This window comes from Monodon monoceros, unplaced genomic scaffold, assembly GCF_005190385.1.
Source record: "Monodon monoceros isolate NGI ecotype Baffin Bay Population unplaced genomic scaffold, NGI_Narwhal_1 Super_Scaffold_21, whole genome shotgun sequence".
Taxonomy (NCBI): Eukaryota; Metazoa; Chordata; class Mammalia; order Artiodactyla; family Monodontidae; genus Monodon; species Monodon monoceros.
Genome location: NW_021703778.1, coordinates 138,045,559 through 138,060,747, shown reverse-complemented (window position 1 = coordinate 138,060,747; position 15,189 = coordinate 138,045,559). Strand labels below are relative to the sequence as shown.

The window sequence follows — 15,189 nt, the reverse complement described above, 5'->3', positions numbered from 1 at the left end:
CATTTATTGAAGTCATTCTTTTTAAGATGGAAAGAGACACGAATAAGGGGAAAAAAATGGGAATGAGAGGTCAGGTGATTTTCTAAGCCTTCAAAGTTAGTATGATTTCCTCCCCTTTCATTGCGCTTTACTACATCCCTTTATATATCTGGACTTATTTGTAGATTCCATATTACACACAGTTGGCTTGGTCAGGCTGGGCATCAGAACCAAGCTGCAGCTGCGGCCGTGTTGGTCAGGAGATGGAGTGTGAAGCAAACAGTCGAGCCAGCCCTGGGGTAGGGGACGTCCCCGAGAGCCAGTCCCTGGCTCCAGGATATTGGCTGGACAAGGGGTTGAGTTTTAGGCTTCTCAAAATTTCAATAAACCAGTTGGAAGAAAAGGGCCACAACAGGATAGCCGATTCACCTGGGAAAATCCAAACCACCTGACTGACAAGTGGTGGAGAGGAGGCGGTGCCACTGGGAGCAGCTGCCTGGAAAGGAGAACCAGGTAAGAGCAGCCGGGCTGGAGGTTGTGCTTGCTGAAGGGGACAGATGAAAGCCACAGCTGAGTTCCTTCCGGTTCGTGTGTCTAGGAAGCCAGTGTATGTCCTCCATGTCACCAAAGTTGGACCACGGTTCACTCAGTGAGGTTATTCTTGGTGGCTGGTTCTCGGCACTGCGCTCTGGACTGCCCAGGTGAGTTGCTTGGTCCTGTGAAAAGCCACCTCTTTCTCTTGCAGAGGTGAGCTTGATATTTTCTTTCCTTTACAGTTGCCCCAAGGTCAAGGGTATTAATGGCCCAGTTTTTAAAATTCTTGATATGCTAATCCCATCTGTAGAGTAGCTACCACTTCAGCAAAGAACTACCTCAGCTTACAGAGCTATCAACTCGGAAAGGTTTAAAAAACAAGACTAGAGTAGATGAGAGCGCTGAACTAGGACTGAAGAGAGCCACATTCGATTTCTAATAATAGAGCGTAGTGGATTATGCTTGGGCTCTGAAGTCAGGTTGCCTGAGTTCAAAATTCTGGCTCTGTCAGTAGCTGGTAATCTCGGGCGAGTTACTTCTCTCAGCCTCAGTGTCCTCATCTATAAAATGAGGATAATAGTAGCTTTAACCACATGATGTGTCTGTGAAGACTAAAGGAAATAATGCTTATAATGCACTTGACCTCAGGACCAAGGGAGCACTCGGGTGCCAACGTCGTCATCTATGTAGAGCATGTGACCAGGGCTGAATCTGCAAGACGGAAAAATCCGGCTCCTGCGGCCGTCTCCAGACTGCGTGAGGGTGGACTTCTGGGTATCTCACAAATGCTTCCCACCCCTGAGGTGTGCCCTCCCTGTACAAGGCAGAGTGAATAAAGAGATAGCAGGGGACCCCAGAACTGGAGTGACACACTCCAGGGTTCAAAACCGGAGAATGCACCTTAGATCTGTTGTCAGCCGGAGTGAGACTGTGTCGTCCCCTCCCCCTGCTACTCAGTGGCATCTCTAAACTTTGGGCACTTGGTGCTCTGCCTGGCAGAATTGTTCAGAAGCCCCCATGGTGTTGTTACTTAAAGTGGATCCTTGGCCATGCCCTGGGGGTGCTTGTTAAAAGGATTCCTGGGCTCGAGCTCTGACCTGCAGCATACCTCAGCCCACCAGCCAGAGTTGGGCTGTTTAACAAGCTCTCTCAGGTGGTTCTCATGCACTCAGGTTTGACTCCCAACAGCAAAGTAACCCAGGGAACAAAAGGAAGCTCTTGGGGAAAGTGAGTCACAGCTGAATTAGCCAGGTGGGTCTGAGACCGGGCTCTTTAAGGCTGCACTCGGGGAAAGGGGGCGGAGAGGGGCTTGTTAAACAGTCCTATTAATAGGACTGCCTTGATGGTGTTTCCCTTCTCCACGTGGGTTTCCAACACTAGTGAGGGCTGCCCTGCCACCTGTTTTTGAAGCCCTAAGCAAGGGTGATATCATGGGGCAGCACCCATTTTTATGCCACACACTGGCTGTCCTCTGTCACCAGGCAGGTTTATAAGCCAGCCGGAGCAAGGCTATCTCTCAGGCCTGTTTGCCAGGCTCTGTTCTGGACAGCCTCCGGGAACATGAAACTAGAGCTTTTCTTTGCTCAAAACAGTTTCTCTAGCCTGAGGAGGAAACCCAGGTAGGGAAAAGGAGTTTACCAGCCTCTACATTTGGATGCACAGTGGAAAAACCATGGTAGGAACTAGGACCCTTCTGAAGCACTGCTGAATCATGAACGGGCAAAGACAGTGTCCTTCACTTGTGGGGTTCGATAGTTTGGGGTTTACTAAGGCACGGGCTTAATTAATACATCCATCCCCACACTTGCCGTGAGAAGGGGATAAACAAAAATATTTTCTAGTTCATTTCTCAGGTAGAGAATCCAATTGGCCAAATAATCATTCCCGGACCAGGTTTGAGAAGCAGGCTTAGCTGTACGCAAGACTGATGGCATCAGGCCCCTGCTCGAGTTCTGGAGGCTCTCCCAGCAAACATCATTACCCAGCTGGTAAGTGTTGTCCTTGCTCCGTTAGGGTCAAGGGGGGGACAGGGAGCCCGAAAGCTTCAGAACCAGTGCCTGGGTGGTTTAGGTCACAGGCTCTGAGCCCACCTATCTGGACTGGCTCTGGGTGACACTGCTGTGGTTTCCTGAGGCATGAGGACAGCAGTAGCACAAGGTGCCATTGTGAGGTGTGAAGGCATAAGTTGGAAAGCCTGGCACTTTGGAAGGACTCACATGTTAACAATTCTTAGGTCTATCCGCCGGCATGGGTCCTGGCCACGCAAACATTTGAGTTTTGTTGAAATATGGAGTGAATAAACCCTATCCTTCAGTGTGTTCAGATCCTCACAAGAAAGGGGCAGTAAATACATGTTGAATACCAAAGGGTGTGGTAACAAACAGGCTTTGCTTGGCTTCTGAAGGGATTCCAGCAAGATGTAATCTGTTCCCATCTGAAAATATCTCAACTTAGGAAATGAAATACATGGAGTCATCAATGGCTCAGAGGTGGCAGGGACAGATCTGGGGCTAAAGGACAGTGGCCAGTGGCTTTGGACCAAAAGGCCACAGCAAGGCCAGCCAGCTGAGAGGAGGAATGCCACATCCATAGCAGGCTAGTGGGAGACTTCAGGTACAGGAACTCTGGTTCAAATGACTTGACTGTTTCCCAACCAGGTAGTGAGTCTAGGGCCCACTCCTTTGCAGAGAGCTGCCGTGAACGGTTTGGCAGGCCTTTCCATCTGGGAGCTCCCATGAGGCCAGGTGTGGTCTTCGTGCTTGCTACTGCACCCCAAGCACAGTGCCTGGCCTGTCACAGGCACCACACACGGACACAAGCGTGTGTGTGTGTTCATCTCTGAGCACTGTTAGGTCAGTCCTGAGGTTGCCTCTGCATGAGTTCAATCCATGGGTATTTGACCGGCACGTATTCTCAGCCCAGCCCTGTGCCAGGCACTGGGGAGATTCAGGGCGCCTAATGAAGCCTAGGCCCTGCCGCCAAGAAGCTTAGAGGAGTTGGAGACCAGATTCATGCACGTGGCACAAGTGTGCATGTCCGGGCTACAATGCCAGAGGAGTTCAGAGGCTGGGGCCCTTGACGAGAGAGGGCTGGCAGGTCGGAGGGGCAGGGAACAGGGCCAGGTCATTGCTTCTCAAGCTCTTGCTGCGCTCTCCTTCCTACCCGAGCAGAACCAGCCCCGGGCTCCCGGTGCAGCCGGCAGAGAAGCTGGGTGGAGGCTATGGGTGAAAGGAAGGTGGGCCAGATCCTCCCCCCTGCACGGGCTGGCTAACCATTCACATCCCACCACGTAGACTGGCCAGCGTGGGATCCAGGCCCAAGGCAGCCACTGCTCTCGAGACGGAGGGGAGGGACTCGAGGGGTGGAGCCCAGTGAAGCATTCACCTTCCTTGGAAGAGCATGGTGTAGGTCTCCAGGGTACCCATGACATCATCCCCGTCATCATCCCCCTCACAGAGGGGCCACTGCAGGGCACTCACCACGCTCCTGCCAGGCACTGGTCAGCACGCCTGGGCAGCAGAGTCTCTGCAGCCCCAGGGTGCACCCAGCCTTCCCCTTGAGAGAGCTGTGCCACTGAGTCTGCTCTGACTCTGGTAGCTGAAGTCCCAGGCTCCTGTCATCCGCTTTGTCTCATTGGCCCAGGCCATCACAGGTACAGCAGATGGCAACATGAAGTCCCACATCCAAGAGAACAAAAATGTTGGGCTTCCCTGATGGCGCAGTGGTTGAGAGTCCACCTGCCGATGCAGGGGACACGGGTTCGTGCCCCGGCCCGGGAAGATCCCACATGCCGCAGAGCGGCTGGGCCCGTGAGCCATGGCCGCTGAGCCTGTGCGTCCGGAGCCTGTGCTCCACAATGGGAGAGGCCACAACAGTGAGAGGCCTGCGTACAGCAAAAAAAAAAAAAAAGGACAAAAATGCAATACCTTTTATTATGGAAAGAATTTAATATGACCAAAGGTTGTGAGAGTAGAATACTAAACCCTAATGTAGGGACTTCCCTGGTGGCGCAGTGGTTCAGAATCCGCCTGCCAATGCAGGGGACACGGGTTCGAGCCCTGGTCCGGGGAGATCCCACATGCCACGGAGCAACTAAGCCCATGCACCACAACTACTGAGCCTGCGTTCTAAAGCCTGTGGGCCACAACTACTGAGCCCACGTGCCACAACTACTGAAGCCCATGCACCTCGAGCCCATGTTCCGCAACAAGCCACTGCAATGAGAAGCCTGTGCACCACAACAAAAGAGTAGCCCCCGCTCGCCGCAACTAGAGAAAGCCCACACTCAGCAACGAAGACCCAACACTGCCCCCCCAAAAAACCCCTAATGTACCCATTACCCAATGTCAATGATTACCAACATGCAATACTTCTTGAAAGAAAAGGGATAGAAAATGCATTATTATTAAAAGTAAGAAAGTGTGGGTATAGCAAAGGAACACGGAGCCAACTGAAAGAGCTCCTGATGGCCAAAGCTGGAACAATCTGAGTAGTAACATAAACATAGTATTGGAACACTGATACATAACCCAAAGTATAAAATAAATATTCATGAGTGCATACTGATATAAATGATTGAATAAATGGAGCATAGACAAACCTCCCAAAACAAAAGAATTCCAAATAATTTATGTAGCTACTCTACCCTCAAGGATGTGGGGCATAACTCCCCATCCCTTAAGCGTGGGCTGTGCACACAGACTTTCTTCTAAAGGGAACAGCAGGGGAAGGGGAAGAAAGAGGAACCTTATGGTGGGGAAACCTGACAAGCCTCAGCCAGGTGGCCAGGGTTAACAGCATCAGTGATGAGCCATGTTGATAGCATGTTGATAGGGTATGATCAGGGGGCACATGACCTCTGTGGTGTTCCTCCCCCCAAACTCAGTCTAATCAGAAAAAAAGTGACACAAATCCCAGTTGGTGGACATTCTGCAAAATACTTAACGAGTCCTCAAAACTGTCAAGGTCATTCAAAGCAAGGAAAATCTAAGGATGTCACAGCCGAGAGCAGCCTAAGGAGACATAGTGACTATATGTAATGAGGTATCTTGGATGGGATCCTGGGGCAGAGAAAGGACATCAGGTAAAAACTAAGGATTCTGAACAAAATATGGACTTTAGTTAATATATCAGTATTGGCCAGTAGTTAGGATGAATGTATCGTATTTATATGAGATGCTAACAAGAGGGGAAACTGACTCAGGGGTATATGGGAACTCAGTGAAAGTTTGTTTTTTAAAATGCATTATTGTCATTGTTGTTATTTTTCCACATCTGTGTTTCTGCAGGGGGCAGAGAAAGCTTCCCATTAAGTTGGGCTGGTGATGAGCACTCTGCCCGCCTGCCTGGCTTTCTTCTTGGATGTGCCCGAGAAGTAGGAGGGAGGAACATCAGCCGCCTGGCCCCGTCCTCTGAACCTCCTGCACCAGCTGGTAAAAAGCAGAGGCAAGGAGGTTGTTGCGAGGAAGTGAAAGAGGATGTCCAGGAACCAGTCAGGCATGCCGGGCTGGAGTGGAGAAGGCTGGCTGTGGTCAGCTCCCGGGAAGACTGCCTCACCGGCGCCTTGCTTTTGACTCACGCAGCATCACGCTCTGCACGGGGGTGGCACGCGTTTGGTGCAGGGGGCGTTGCTCTATGCCAGGGACCTGACAGACAGTGGGCAGCGGGTTAGAAGGGTGAGGTGAGCCTGCACCTGCTGTTCGCTGTCACCATCATTGTCCTGGTGGAAGATGGGAGCAGGCATTCAGGGCCTCGGTCGTCCACCCCTGGAGCTAACTCGTGCATGTTCAGCTACTGCTCCCCACCCCCGAGGCCGCCCATTTCAGAGACCTGGGGTGGTGGAAGCACGTGGGCTTTGGAGGCAGCAGATCTGGGTTCAGGTTCAGACTCCAGTACTTGATAGCTAGGAAACCTTGGGTGAGTCACTTAAGCTCTCTGACCTGTTTCTCCAGTTGTAAAATGCAGACACACACCTGCCTCACCCACCTCATGAGGTTGAGTCAAGGATCAAATGAGGAGAGACAGTGACCAGGAGGCTCTCTCTCAGGGGTTGTTTGGATGGAGGTGACAAGAACGATCAGCATTCTTCAGGCAGCAGGTAAGGAGTTCATGGCTCTGGGGCTAATCCGGAATAGAGTTTTCTATGTATCAGGATGCTTTGGGTTGCAAGAAATAGTAAATCCAACTCAAACTGGCTTACACAGCTGAAAAATGCAGAGGCAGATCCAGGCTGCAGGAGTCATGTGACAGGGTTCTGGCCGTGTTTCTCGGTGTCTCAGGGAGTCTGTGTGGACTGGCTTCCTTCTAGGTAGGAAAATGGTGGTTGGAGTCCCAGGCCACACATTCCACCATCCCTAATAGGAGAGAACTGCTTTTCCCCTGTCATCAAATGTCCAGGGCTTCTCTCTCTTTGGTCTATTTTAGGCCACATCCTTGGCTCTGAACCAATCACTGAGGCTAGGACAAACCATGCTGATTGGCTTAGGCCTGGGTTATTATTAAACCTGAACAAATTACTCAAGCAGAGGGATGGATTAAAATGATTGGTTTAGGCCAATCAGGGCCCAGCCTGGAGGTAGGAGGGGGGACACACCCACACAAGCCTTTTGGCTGCCACAGCTGGGGAGGGGAGGAATGGATGCCACAGTGTCCACTACAGGTTTCTAGAATCCACCATTGGAGAGAACGTGGTGATTTTGCCTCTCTAGCATCCATCTCCCCCTTTTGACTACAACCCTAATTTGCACGGGGGCTTCATTCCTTCCCCATTTTTGGACTATGTGCTTCTGATGGAGCCCCATTTCCCACTCATGGATGAAGCATTTGATCAGTCAGTGCACTGTAATCTCCTGGCCACAGGATTGCATCTCAGAAAGGCACTTGGCTTGATCAGAGTCAGTGAAACGCAATGATACTCACTGGGAAGAAAGCACCAGCTGCTCTTGTCTGCTCAACTTGACCCTGAGGATGTAAGGTCTGGAGCTATTGCTACTGCCATTGTAGAACCACATGGAGGGAGCCTGAGACTGCAGCCGATACAGAAAGCTAGAAAGAAAGCCACTGAAGCCACTCAGAAAGCCAAGCTAATTCCTGGACGATTCAGTTTATGAATCAACACATCTCCTCTTTGCTTTAAGCCTGTTTGGGTCAGGTTTTCTGTCAGTTGCAACAATTCCTTAAATCATACAATTCTCCTTCCCGTTCAAGGGCAATGAATGCCCTGAGCGGTGCATGTGGGTGGCTAAAATGTTTGGGCCGAACTTTACCAAGTACATTTTGTCATTTAACACTAATATTATGTACCTGGAAAGCATCCCAGCCATGAAAAGATGCAGAAGAATGCTAAATGAATATGGATGGGATTTAGTCTAGATCAGGGTAGGCAAACTACAGCCCATGGACCAAATCTGGCCCACCGTGTTTTCATAAAGTTTTACTGGAGCATAGCCATGCTTTGTCTGCAGCTGTTTTGTACTACAGTGGTAAAGCAGAGTTGAGTAGTTGCTTGCAAAGCCTAAAATATTTAGTAATTTGGCCCTTTACAGAGAAAGTTTGCTGCCCTCTGGTGCAAATCGTGGAAGAACAAAATATTAGCAAAATACTTCCCCAAAATGAACACCTGCGTCCCCAAGTGAAAGCAACACTGGACAGCCCTCCATCATAGACCTCCGTATCCTTGTATTAACATCAAGCCCTATTATCAGCGTTAGGAGAGCAGACTTTCATTGTACCGAACTTATTCCAGACGGTGAACGAGACATCCTATGTCTTTGTTAAGATTTGGTCTCTGCAGTGCCTGTATCTTAGTAGCCCTGGCCACAGAGGGTCTAGGAAGCCTGCAGGCCTAAGAACAGTCATTTCCCACCCCAGCCATTACCCTTTCCTCTGACTCGGGATGCTGAAGCTACTGGCTATTTCCTGCACGTAGCCCAGTGACCCTCTTCCATAAGGAGGTGGGATCAATGTAAACATGGTGGGAAGAAGAGACAAGTTCTTTTGCTTTCATAATGGAATGTCAGCATTGTTATCTGTACATCTCTGACTTCTGATGCCAATGGATTCCACTTCTACCAACAATGTAGTGCACTCAAGAAGCTCCATGTTTAGTTCCCGGCTATCAAGCTCCTGCCAGAAGCACAGCATAATTAATAGCAGTGCAATAGCCAGGGTCATGTAAGCAGCCACCCTGCCGGGGGTTTCTAAACTCCATCTCTCTGCTAAGTTAAATCACCAGGAGGCAACATACCAAAATCTAAGGCTAGTCCTCCATGGTAGGACATCGTGGAACTGTTATTTAATATTATGGCCTCTGCTTTTGTGTGAGGTCTTCCTGAGAAGTGGCTTCATCAGGGACACTCCTGCATTGTCACAACACAGTGGCCAGAATCTAACTAGTGGCTTCTAACTCAGAAACGATACCACGAACAGAGGGCAGTTTAGGAATATTGTTGACTGGTATTTTTATCCCAGGCAAGTCCACGCTGGCTTATCCACGAGGTCCCCCTTCTGCTCACCGTAGGGTCTGGAAGGCTTCCCAACTTACACAGCATTCAAGGTGGGTCTAAGATAGTTCCAAGGGGGACGTTGGGGCCCATCTGGATATAGAGATCTGTAGTCGGCTTATATTTCTTTATTGATAGGGGAAATATTTACTTGGGGCAACCTACCTTGAATGCTATGTAAGTGCCTCCGACTTAAGGATCCACATGATAAATCTGAGACTCTACCTGCAGGACCCACTTTGAATGCTCTTTAAGTTGGGAAACCCTCCAGACCCGAATGGGAGCAGAGAGCAGTCTCATGGATATGCCAGTGTAAACTCCCCTACCCTTTGGGGCCCACCTCAAATCCTCCCTCCTTGGTATAAAGCCAGTTCAGACTGAAGCAATCCCTTCTGTCTCTTAACCACACCAATTATCACTGCAATTAATCTCGTCATACCTTGAGGCTAGTGGTGGAAGAGGGTCTGGCTTTTTGTTGTAGAGATGGGAAGGGTGCATTTCAATATGTTGCTTTGTCTCCTGAACTTTTGTTATCCCAGCAAAAAACAGCATGGGGGCAGGAATTACATTCCAGGACGTGGCTCTGGCTCATGCTCCACCTCTGAGGGTACCCTCTCCTTTCCTGTCAAGGAGGGGCAGGCCACAGAGCACCCGCCTTCTTGGCTTCTCCCTGGGAGAGGGTCTCTGCCCAGACGAGGAACGCCAGGTGACACAGGATTCCAACCCGTCCCTGTGACAGCCGCCCTGCCCCGGGCCAGGACGTCACCCACCCCACCTGCTGCTGAGTGCCTGCGTGAGGGCTCTGGAGCGCAGTCCCTGCTCGTAGCCAGGTGGAGGAGACGGACTCCCAGACCCTGAAACTGTGTGTGGAGTGCTGGGACAAACTGAAGTACTCCGGCGCGCTTTTCCCCTCCTTGTCCTCGACTGGAGAAGGGGTGAGGGAGGAAGGCAAGTCAGACCTCTTTGTAACTACCGACTTGCCCGGCCTGCAGTCGCACGCGGGAGGAGACTGGCGACCCACGAGCAAGCTGCAGAACTCCGAACGCTGGGCACTCGGAAGGAATTTTCTTGGTACCAGTCACAAATGACAGACATCATAGAAAAGGTTATTCTTTTACTATTTCAAGGAGGTAATACGTAGCCCAATACACCAAAGCACTAGGGAATTAGAGGCAGCAGATGGCCAGAGTTTCTGCGAAGGGCCTTGTGCTGCATGTCCAGGCCCCATCTGCCCACAGCCCATGGCTGCTTATGGAAAGGCCAGACCGGCGACTTGGAGCTTGCTGTGACCATAGCAGTGGACAAGTGAGCCAACTCCTCAAGACCCCACTGACTGAGAAAGGGTTCCTCTGTGAGGGCAGCAGAGGCCCTGCCAGGCTGAACACAGCGGGCAGCGCTCAGCCCTGCCCCAGCCAGGTTTACGTGGCTACTGCCTCAGCAGCACCCCGCTTATCTAGCGCTTGGCTTTATTTCTCTGAGCCTGGAGTGGGCAGGATGTGAATAAATCCTGAGTCAGAAATTACGGTGAAAGTCTTTCTTAGTAGTGTTAATAATTGGGGTGAGAAAAGACAACACCGTCTTTGAGGAGGGTGGGCTGGGAGTCGGTGGAAGACAGATGGAAACAGACTGGCCACAGGCTGAAGGTGCTGCCTTGCGGTCCTCAGAGGGCCTTTTCAGGGCACCTGGGGGGGTGGGCTGAGTTGGGGGGGGGGCGGCACTCTGGGGCTGCTTCCTCTGGCACAGAGTTGAACTAGAGGTTCATTTTCCACTCATAATTGGCTTTCCGGGTCTAAGTCACCACAAGTGGGGCTGAAGCAAATCCTGCCCATGCACCTGCCCAACCCGGCCTTGGAGATGTGTGGTCAGTGCCCAGTGTGGCCAGGGAGGGACTCACACCTCCCGAGACCTTTCTCCTCCCACCCCAGCTCCTTCCCCTTGCAAGTAACCAGGCTGGGAGGTGAGCGCCTCGGGCACCTCTGAGTGAAGTGCCACCATGTTTTTTTCCTGGAGAATTCATTTTGGTGGGACCCAAAGCCCCTGCCTAGGCATGGAGCAGACTTATTTCCACCCACGGAGGCCACCTTCCTGGTGACTTAACGGTGGCACAAAGAGGAATCGCAGCAGCAACTCCCGATGCCGTAACACTCATAAACATCATTCACTTCGATGCGACGGTCGCACTGGAGAGCTGCACTGTTTTCCAACCAACCCTGGCCAGGCCAGAGCGGGTTCAGATGCCGCATGGCTGAAGATTTTTGGTTGGACAGGAGTGGAAAGAATTTTTTAAAAACCACACCACTGTGTTCTCTAAACACAGAGCCATCAGTTTTGTTTTGTTTAACAAGAAAGGACAGAGAACCAAGCTTCACAGCGGCCAAGGCTTGTGCAGCACGGAATGCAGTATGTATCGAAATGTATAAACCTTGGTCTGACTGGGGAGGTGGGTGAACACAGAGCTGCGGGACACCATGTCCTCTAGTCAGTGGCAGGCTCTGCTGTTGCCTCATCCTGATGCTCCTCGAAGCCTGGAACTGGCTTTTGCAGAAAGTGCATGGTGGCCTGGATCACCTTATCTGGTCCAATATTGTACACAGGGTGAGTGGGCTGCTGCAAAGAGAAGAACAGATGCCAATTAATCACCCCAGTGGTCCCTGGAAATGTGCACAGCCTCTGCCCATTAAATGCACTTGTAAAAATGTAACATAAGGAATCATCAAAGATGCACTAGGATCTCACAAGGCCCTCATGTTCAACAACAGGGTATTGGTAAAAACATGTTACAGTATGTGGGACACAAAGGAACATTATAGAGCCATTAAAAAACATGCTTTCAAATATTTTATGATATTGGCAAATACTTATATTAAGGTGAGGAAAACAGTATGCGTGATATTATTCCAAACTTACTTTTTAAAGTGTTGATAGATGTGATTTATATAAATAGGCAAAAAATGGACATATGCCAAAACAGGAACCATGACATGACTGTTTTAAATTTTCTTATTTATACTTTTATGTATATTCCAATTATTAAAGCAATGAGCATGCATCTATATTTATAATCAAGAAAATGGACCACAACCCTGTTACACTTAAGTAAGGGTGTCAGGCCATATATAAATTATTTTATATTATCCCACTGCACCACAGAAACCCAAAATAAACTTTGGTCTCAGACAGGGCACAATCCTAGGCCAGTATTCAGGACTCTTCCACCCTAGGACAATGAAGAAGGGGACATAATTGCAAGAGATTTAAAAACTTTTAAGAAAATACTATGAGCAACTTCATGTGAAAACATAAAAATTCAGATAAACTGAATAGTTTTATAGAACAATACAAATTTTCAAAATTGCTCAAGAAGAAATTCTTTGAAACCTATATGAATAAGTTAAATCAATAACAATTGTTTTTTCTGCTACCACCATTCCCCCCAAAAAATACCAGGCCTACATGGTTTCTCAAGCAAGTGTTAGCTTACAAGATAATCTCTAACTTATACAAACTTTTCCAAAGAAAAAGTAGAGTAGGAAGACACCTGTCTAATTTTATGAGGTTATATTATCCTGAAACACAAACTGGAAAAGAATACAATAAAACAAAATTTTCGATCAGTCTTTCTCATGAACACACATGCAAAAAATCCTAAATAAAAATACGAGCCAAAAATACCAGCAGAGTGAATCCAGGAGGTGTTAGAACAGCACATACACCCCCCACACTCTGTTATCACCAAGCAGGGCTTATCCCGTAACGTCAAGGTCACGTCAGAATATGTATTAACAAAACACAACATCAGATTAAAGGAGAAAAGCCAGATGAGGAAAAAGCATTCAGTAAAATTTAACAATAGATTATGACTGAAATAAAACAAAAAAACAACCCAGTAGACCAGGAACAAGGGGAACATCCTTAACCTGATATGAAATGTTTACCAAAACCTCACAGTAAGCATCCTCCTTAATGATGGAATTATAGAAACCTTCCCATTACAATCAGAACACTTTCTATTACCACCTCCAGTCAACACTCCATGGGGGTTTTAGCCAACATTACAAGGCAAGAAAAGAAAGAAAATTCTTGGGCTTCCCTGGTGGCGCAGTGGTTGAGAGTCTGCCTGCCGATGCAGGGGATGCGGGTTCGTGCCCGGTCCGGGAAGATCCCACATGCCGCGGAGCGGCTGGGCCCGTGAGCCATGGCCGCTGAGCCTGCGCGTCCGGAGCCTGTGCTCCGCAACGGGAGAGGCCACAACAGTGAGAGGCCCGCGTACCGCAAAAAAAAAAAAAAAAAAACATTTGAAAACATACAAAACAACTCTCTATATAGTTCGTGGATACATACCTCAAAAAAAAAAAGAAAAAAAGAAGGAAAGAAAATTCTTAAGAATCAGGAAGGAAAAAGCAAAACTCCTTACTTGAAGATGACATTACATTCTAAATAAGAAATCCAAGAGATTCTATAGACAAACTTTTACAACTATCAAGAGAATTCAGAGGGAATTCCCTGGCGGTCCAGTGGTTAGGACTCCACACTTCCACTGCAGGGGGCCGGGTTCAATCCCTGGTCAGGGAACTAAGATCCCGCAAGCTATGCGGAGCAGCCAAAAAAAAAAAAGAATTCAGCAAGGCTGCTGGGTGCAAAATTAAACTATAATTATCAATAGCATTTCTATACATTAGTAACAACAAATTACAAAATAAAATGGAAAAAAATATTCCAGTCACAATAGACACAAAAACTATAAATTTCTTAGACGTAAGTCTAACAGAAGATGTCCTAGTCCTTTATGGAGAAAATGATAAAAGACCATTAAAAGAAATGTAAAAAATCTGAAGAATTGTGTTTATAAATGGGAAGCCTGAATGTTACAGTCAGTTCCCTCCCATTAATCTTACATTCAATGTAATTCTAATAAAAATTCCACTAGTTTTTTTTGTGTGTGTTACTTGATAAGCTGATCCTAAAATGCACAGGAAATCCTAAAATGCAGAAGGCAAAGAATATCCAAAGCAGTTTTGAAGAAAATGAGGTGGGTAGGTGAGACTTGCTTACCTGCATTTAAGATTTGCTTAAGACAGCAAAGATAACAGACCAATGGAACAGTGTGTCCAGAAACAGTCACCTCATATACAGAAACTTGAGTATGTGACACATGTGATACACATCAATAGGAAAGGTTGTAAACTTCAATAAATGGTGCTGGTCAATTGGTTAACCAAAATGGGAAAAAGATAAAATCATATCCCACCTTCACTATAGACAGAAATCAATTCCAAGAGAATTAAAAAATTACATGGGATAAGCAAAACTTTAAATTGTTTAGAAGAAAATATATTTATGACCTCAGGGTAGGAAAAGATTTCTTAAGGGTAGGAAAAGATTTAAGTAATGCAACCCCCCCAAAAAAAAACCCTCAAAAACTGAAAGGGCAAATAAAATTATTCACTTTAGAATTAAAATCTTCTATTCAACAAAAACACTAAAAACAAAGTGAAAAGACAAGTCACAAACTGGAAGAGATTCACCACACACACACCACTGACAAAGGATTAGTATCAAGAACACACAAAGAACTCCTACTACATAAGAAAAGAGCAAACAAAATTACAAATCAATACGAAAATGAGCAAAGGATAGGAGCTGGCTGGCAATTCACAGAAGACATAACGCAAATGGCCAACAAACGTTTGAAAAGATGCTCAGCCTCACCAGTAATCAGGGAAATGCAGAACAAAACTGAGACACCATTTCACATCTGTCAAGTTGGCAAAAAGGAAAAGTCTGACTATGGAGCAACTCATCTTGGTGCCATGTGAGCGTTAAATAACCCAAGCACATAGGGGCGAGGTTCAGGGCTATCTGGTGAGGATGAAGGTGTATCTCTCTCAGAAACTGTAACTCGAGAATGTTAACTGCAACACCTTGTGTAATAGCACAATCTGAAACCATCTCAGTGTTAACCAAAAGGAGACTAGAAAATTAAACTGGGGTACACTTAGGCAAGGGAATACCGTACAGGAGTGAAGATGACACTTAGACAAGGGGATACCGTACAGGAGTGAAGATGACACTTAGGCAAGGGGATACCGCACAGGAGTGAAGATGACACTTAGACAAGGGGATGCCGCACAGGAGTGAAGATGACACTTAGACAAGGGGATGCCGTACAGGAGTG

At 47.9% G+C, this 15,189-nt stretch overlaps 1 protein-coding gene across 4 annotated transcripts in view; it reads right to left on the bottom strand.

Moving 5' to 3' along the window:
• Nucleotides 1-9,094: 9,094 nt before the first annotated feature.
• The window catches only part of FNTB (farnesyltransferase, CAAX box, beta), an 85,560-nt gene continuing 79,465 nt past the window's right edge, over nucleotides 9,095-15,189 (bottom strand). For 3 of the 4 annotated variants that reach the window (XR_003795761.1, XM_029236571.1, XM_029236573.1), the window contains one exon: nucleotides 9,095-11,621. Coding sequence is in view for 2 of the 4 variants with exons in the window: in XM_029236571.1 (XP_029092404.1) it covers nucleotides 11,490-11,621 (132 nt within the window). In the remaining 2 variants the exon portion in view is untranslated. The remainder of the gene's footprint in view (nucleotides 11,622-15,189) is intronic. The other variant, XR_003795762.1, reaches the window with a different exon arrangement.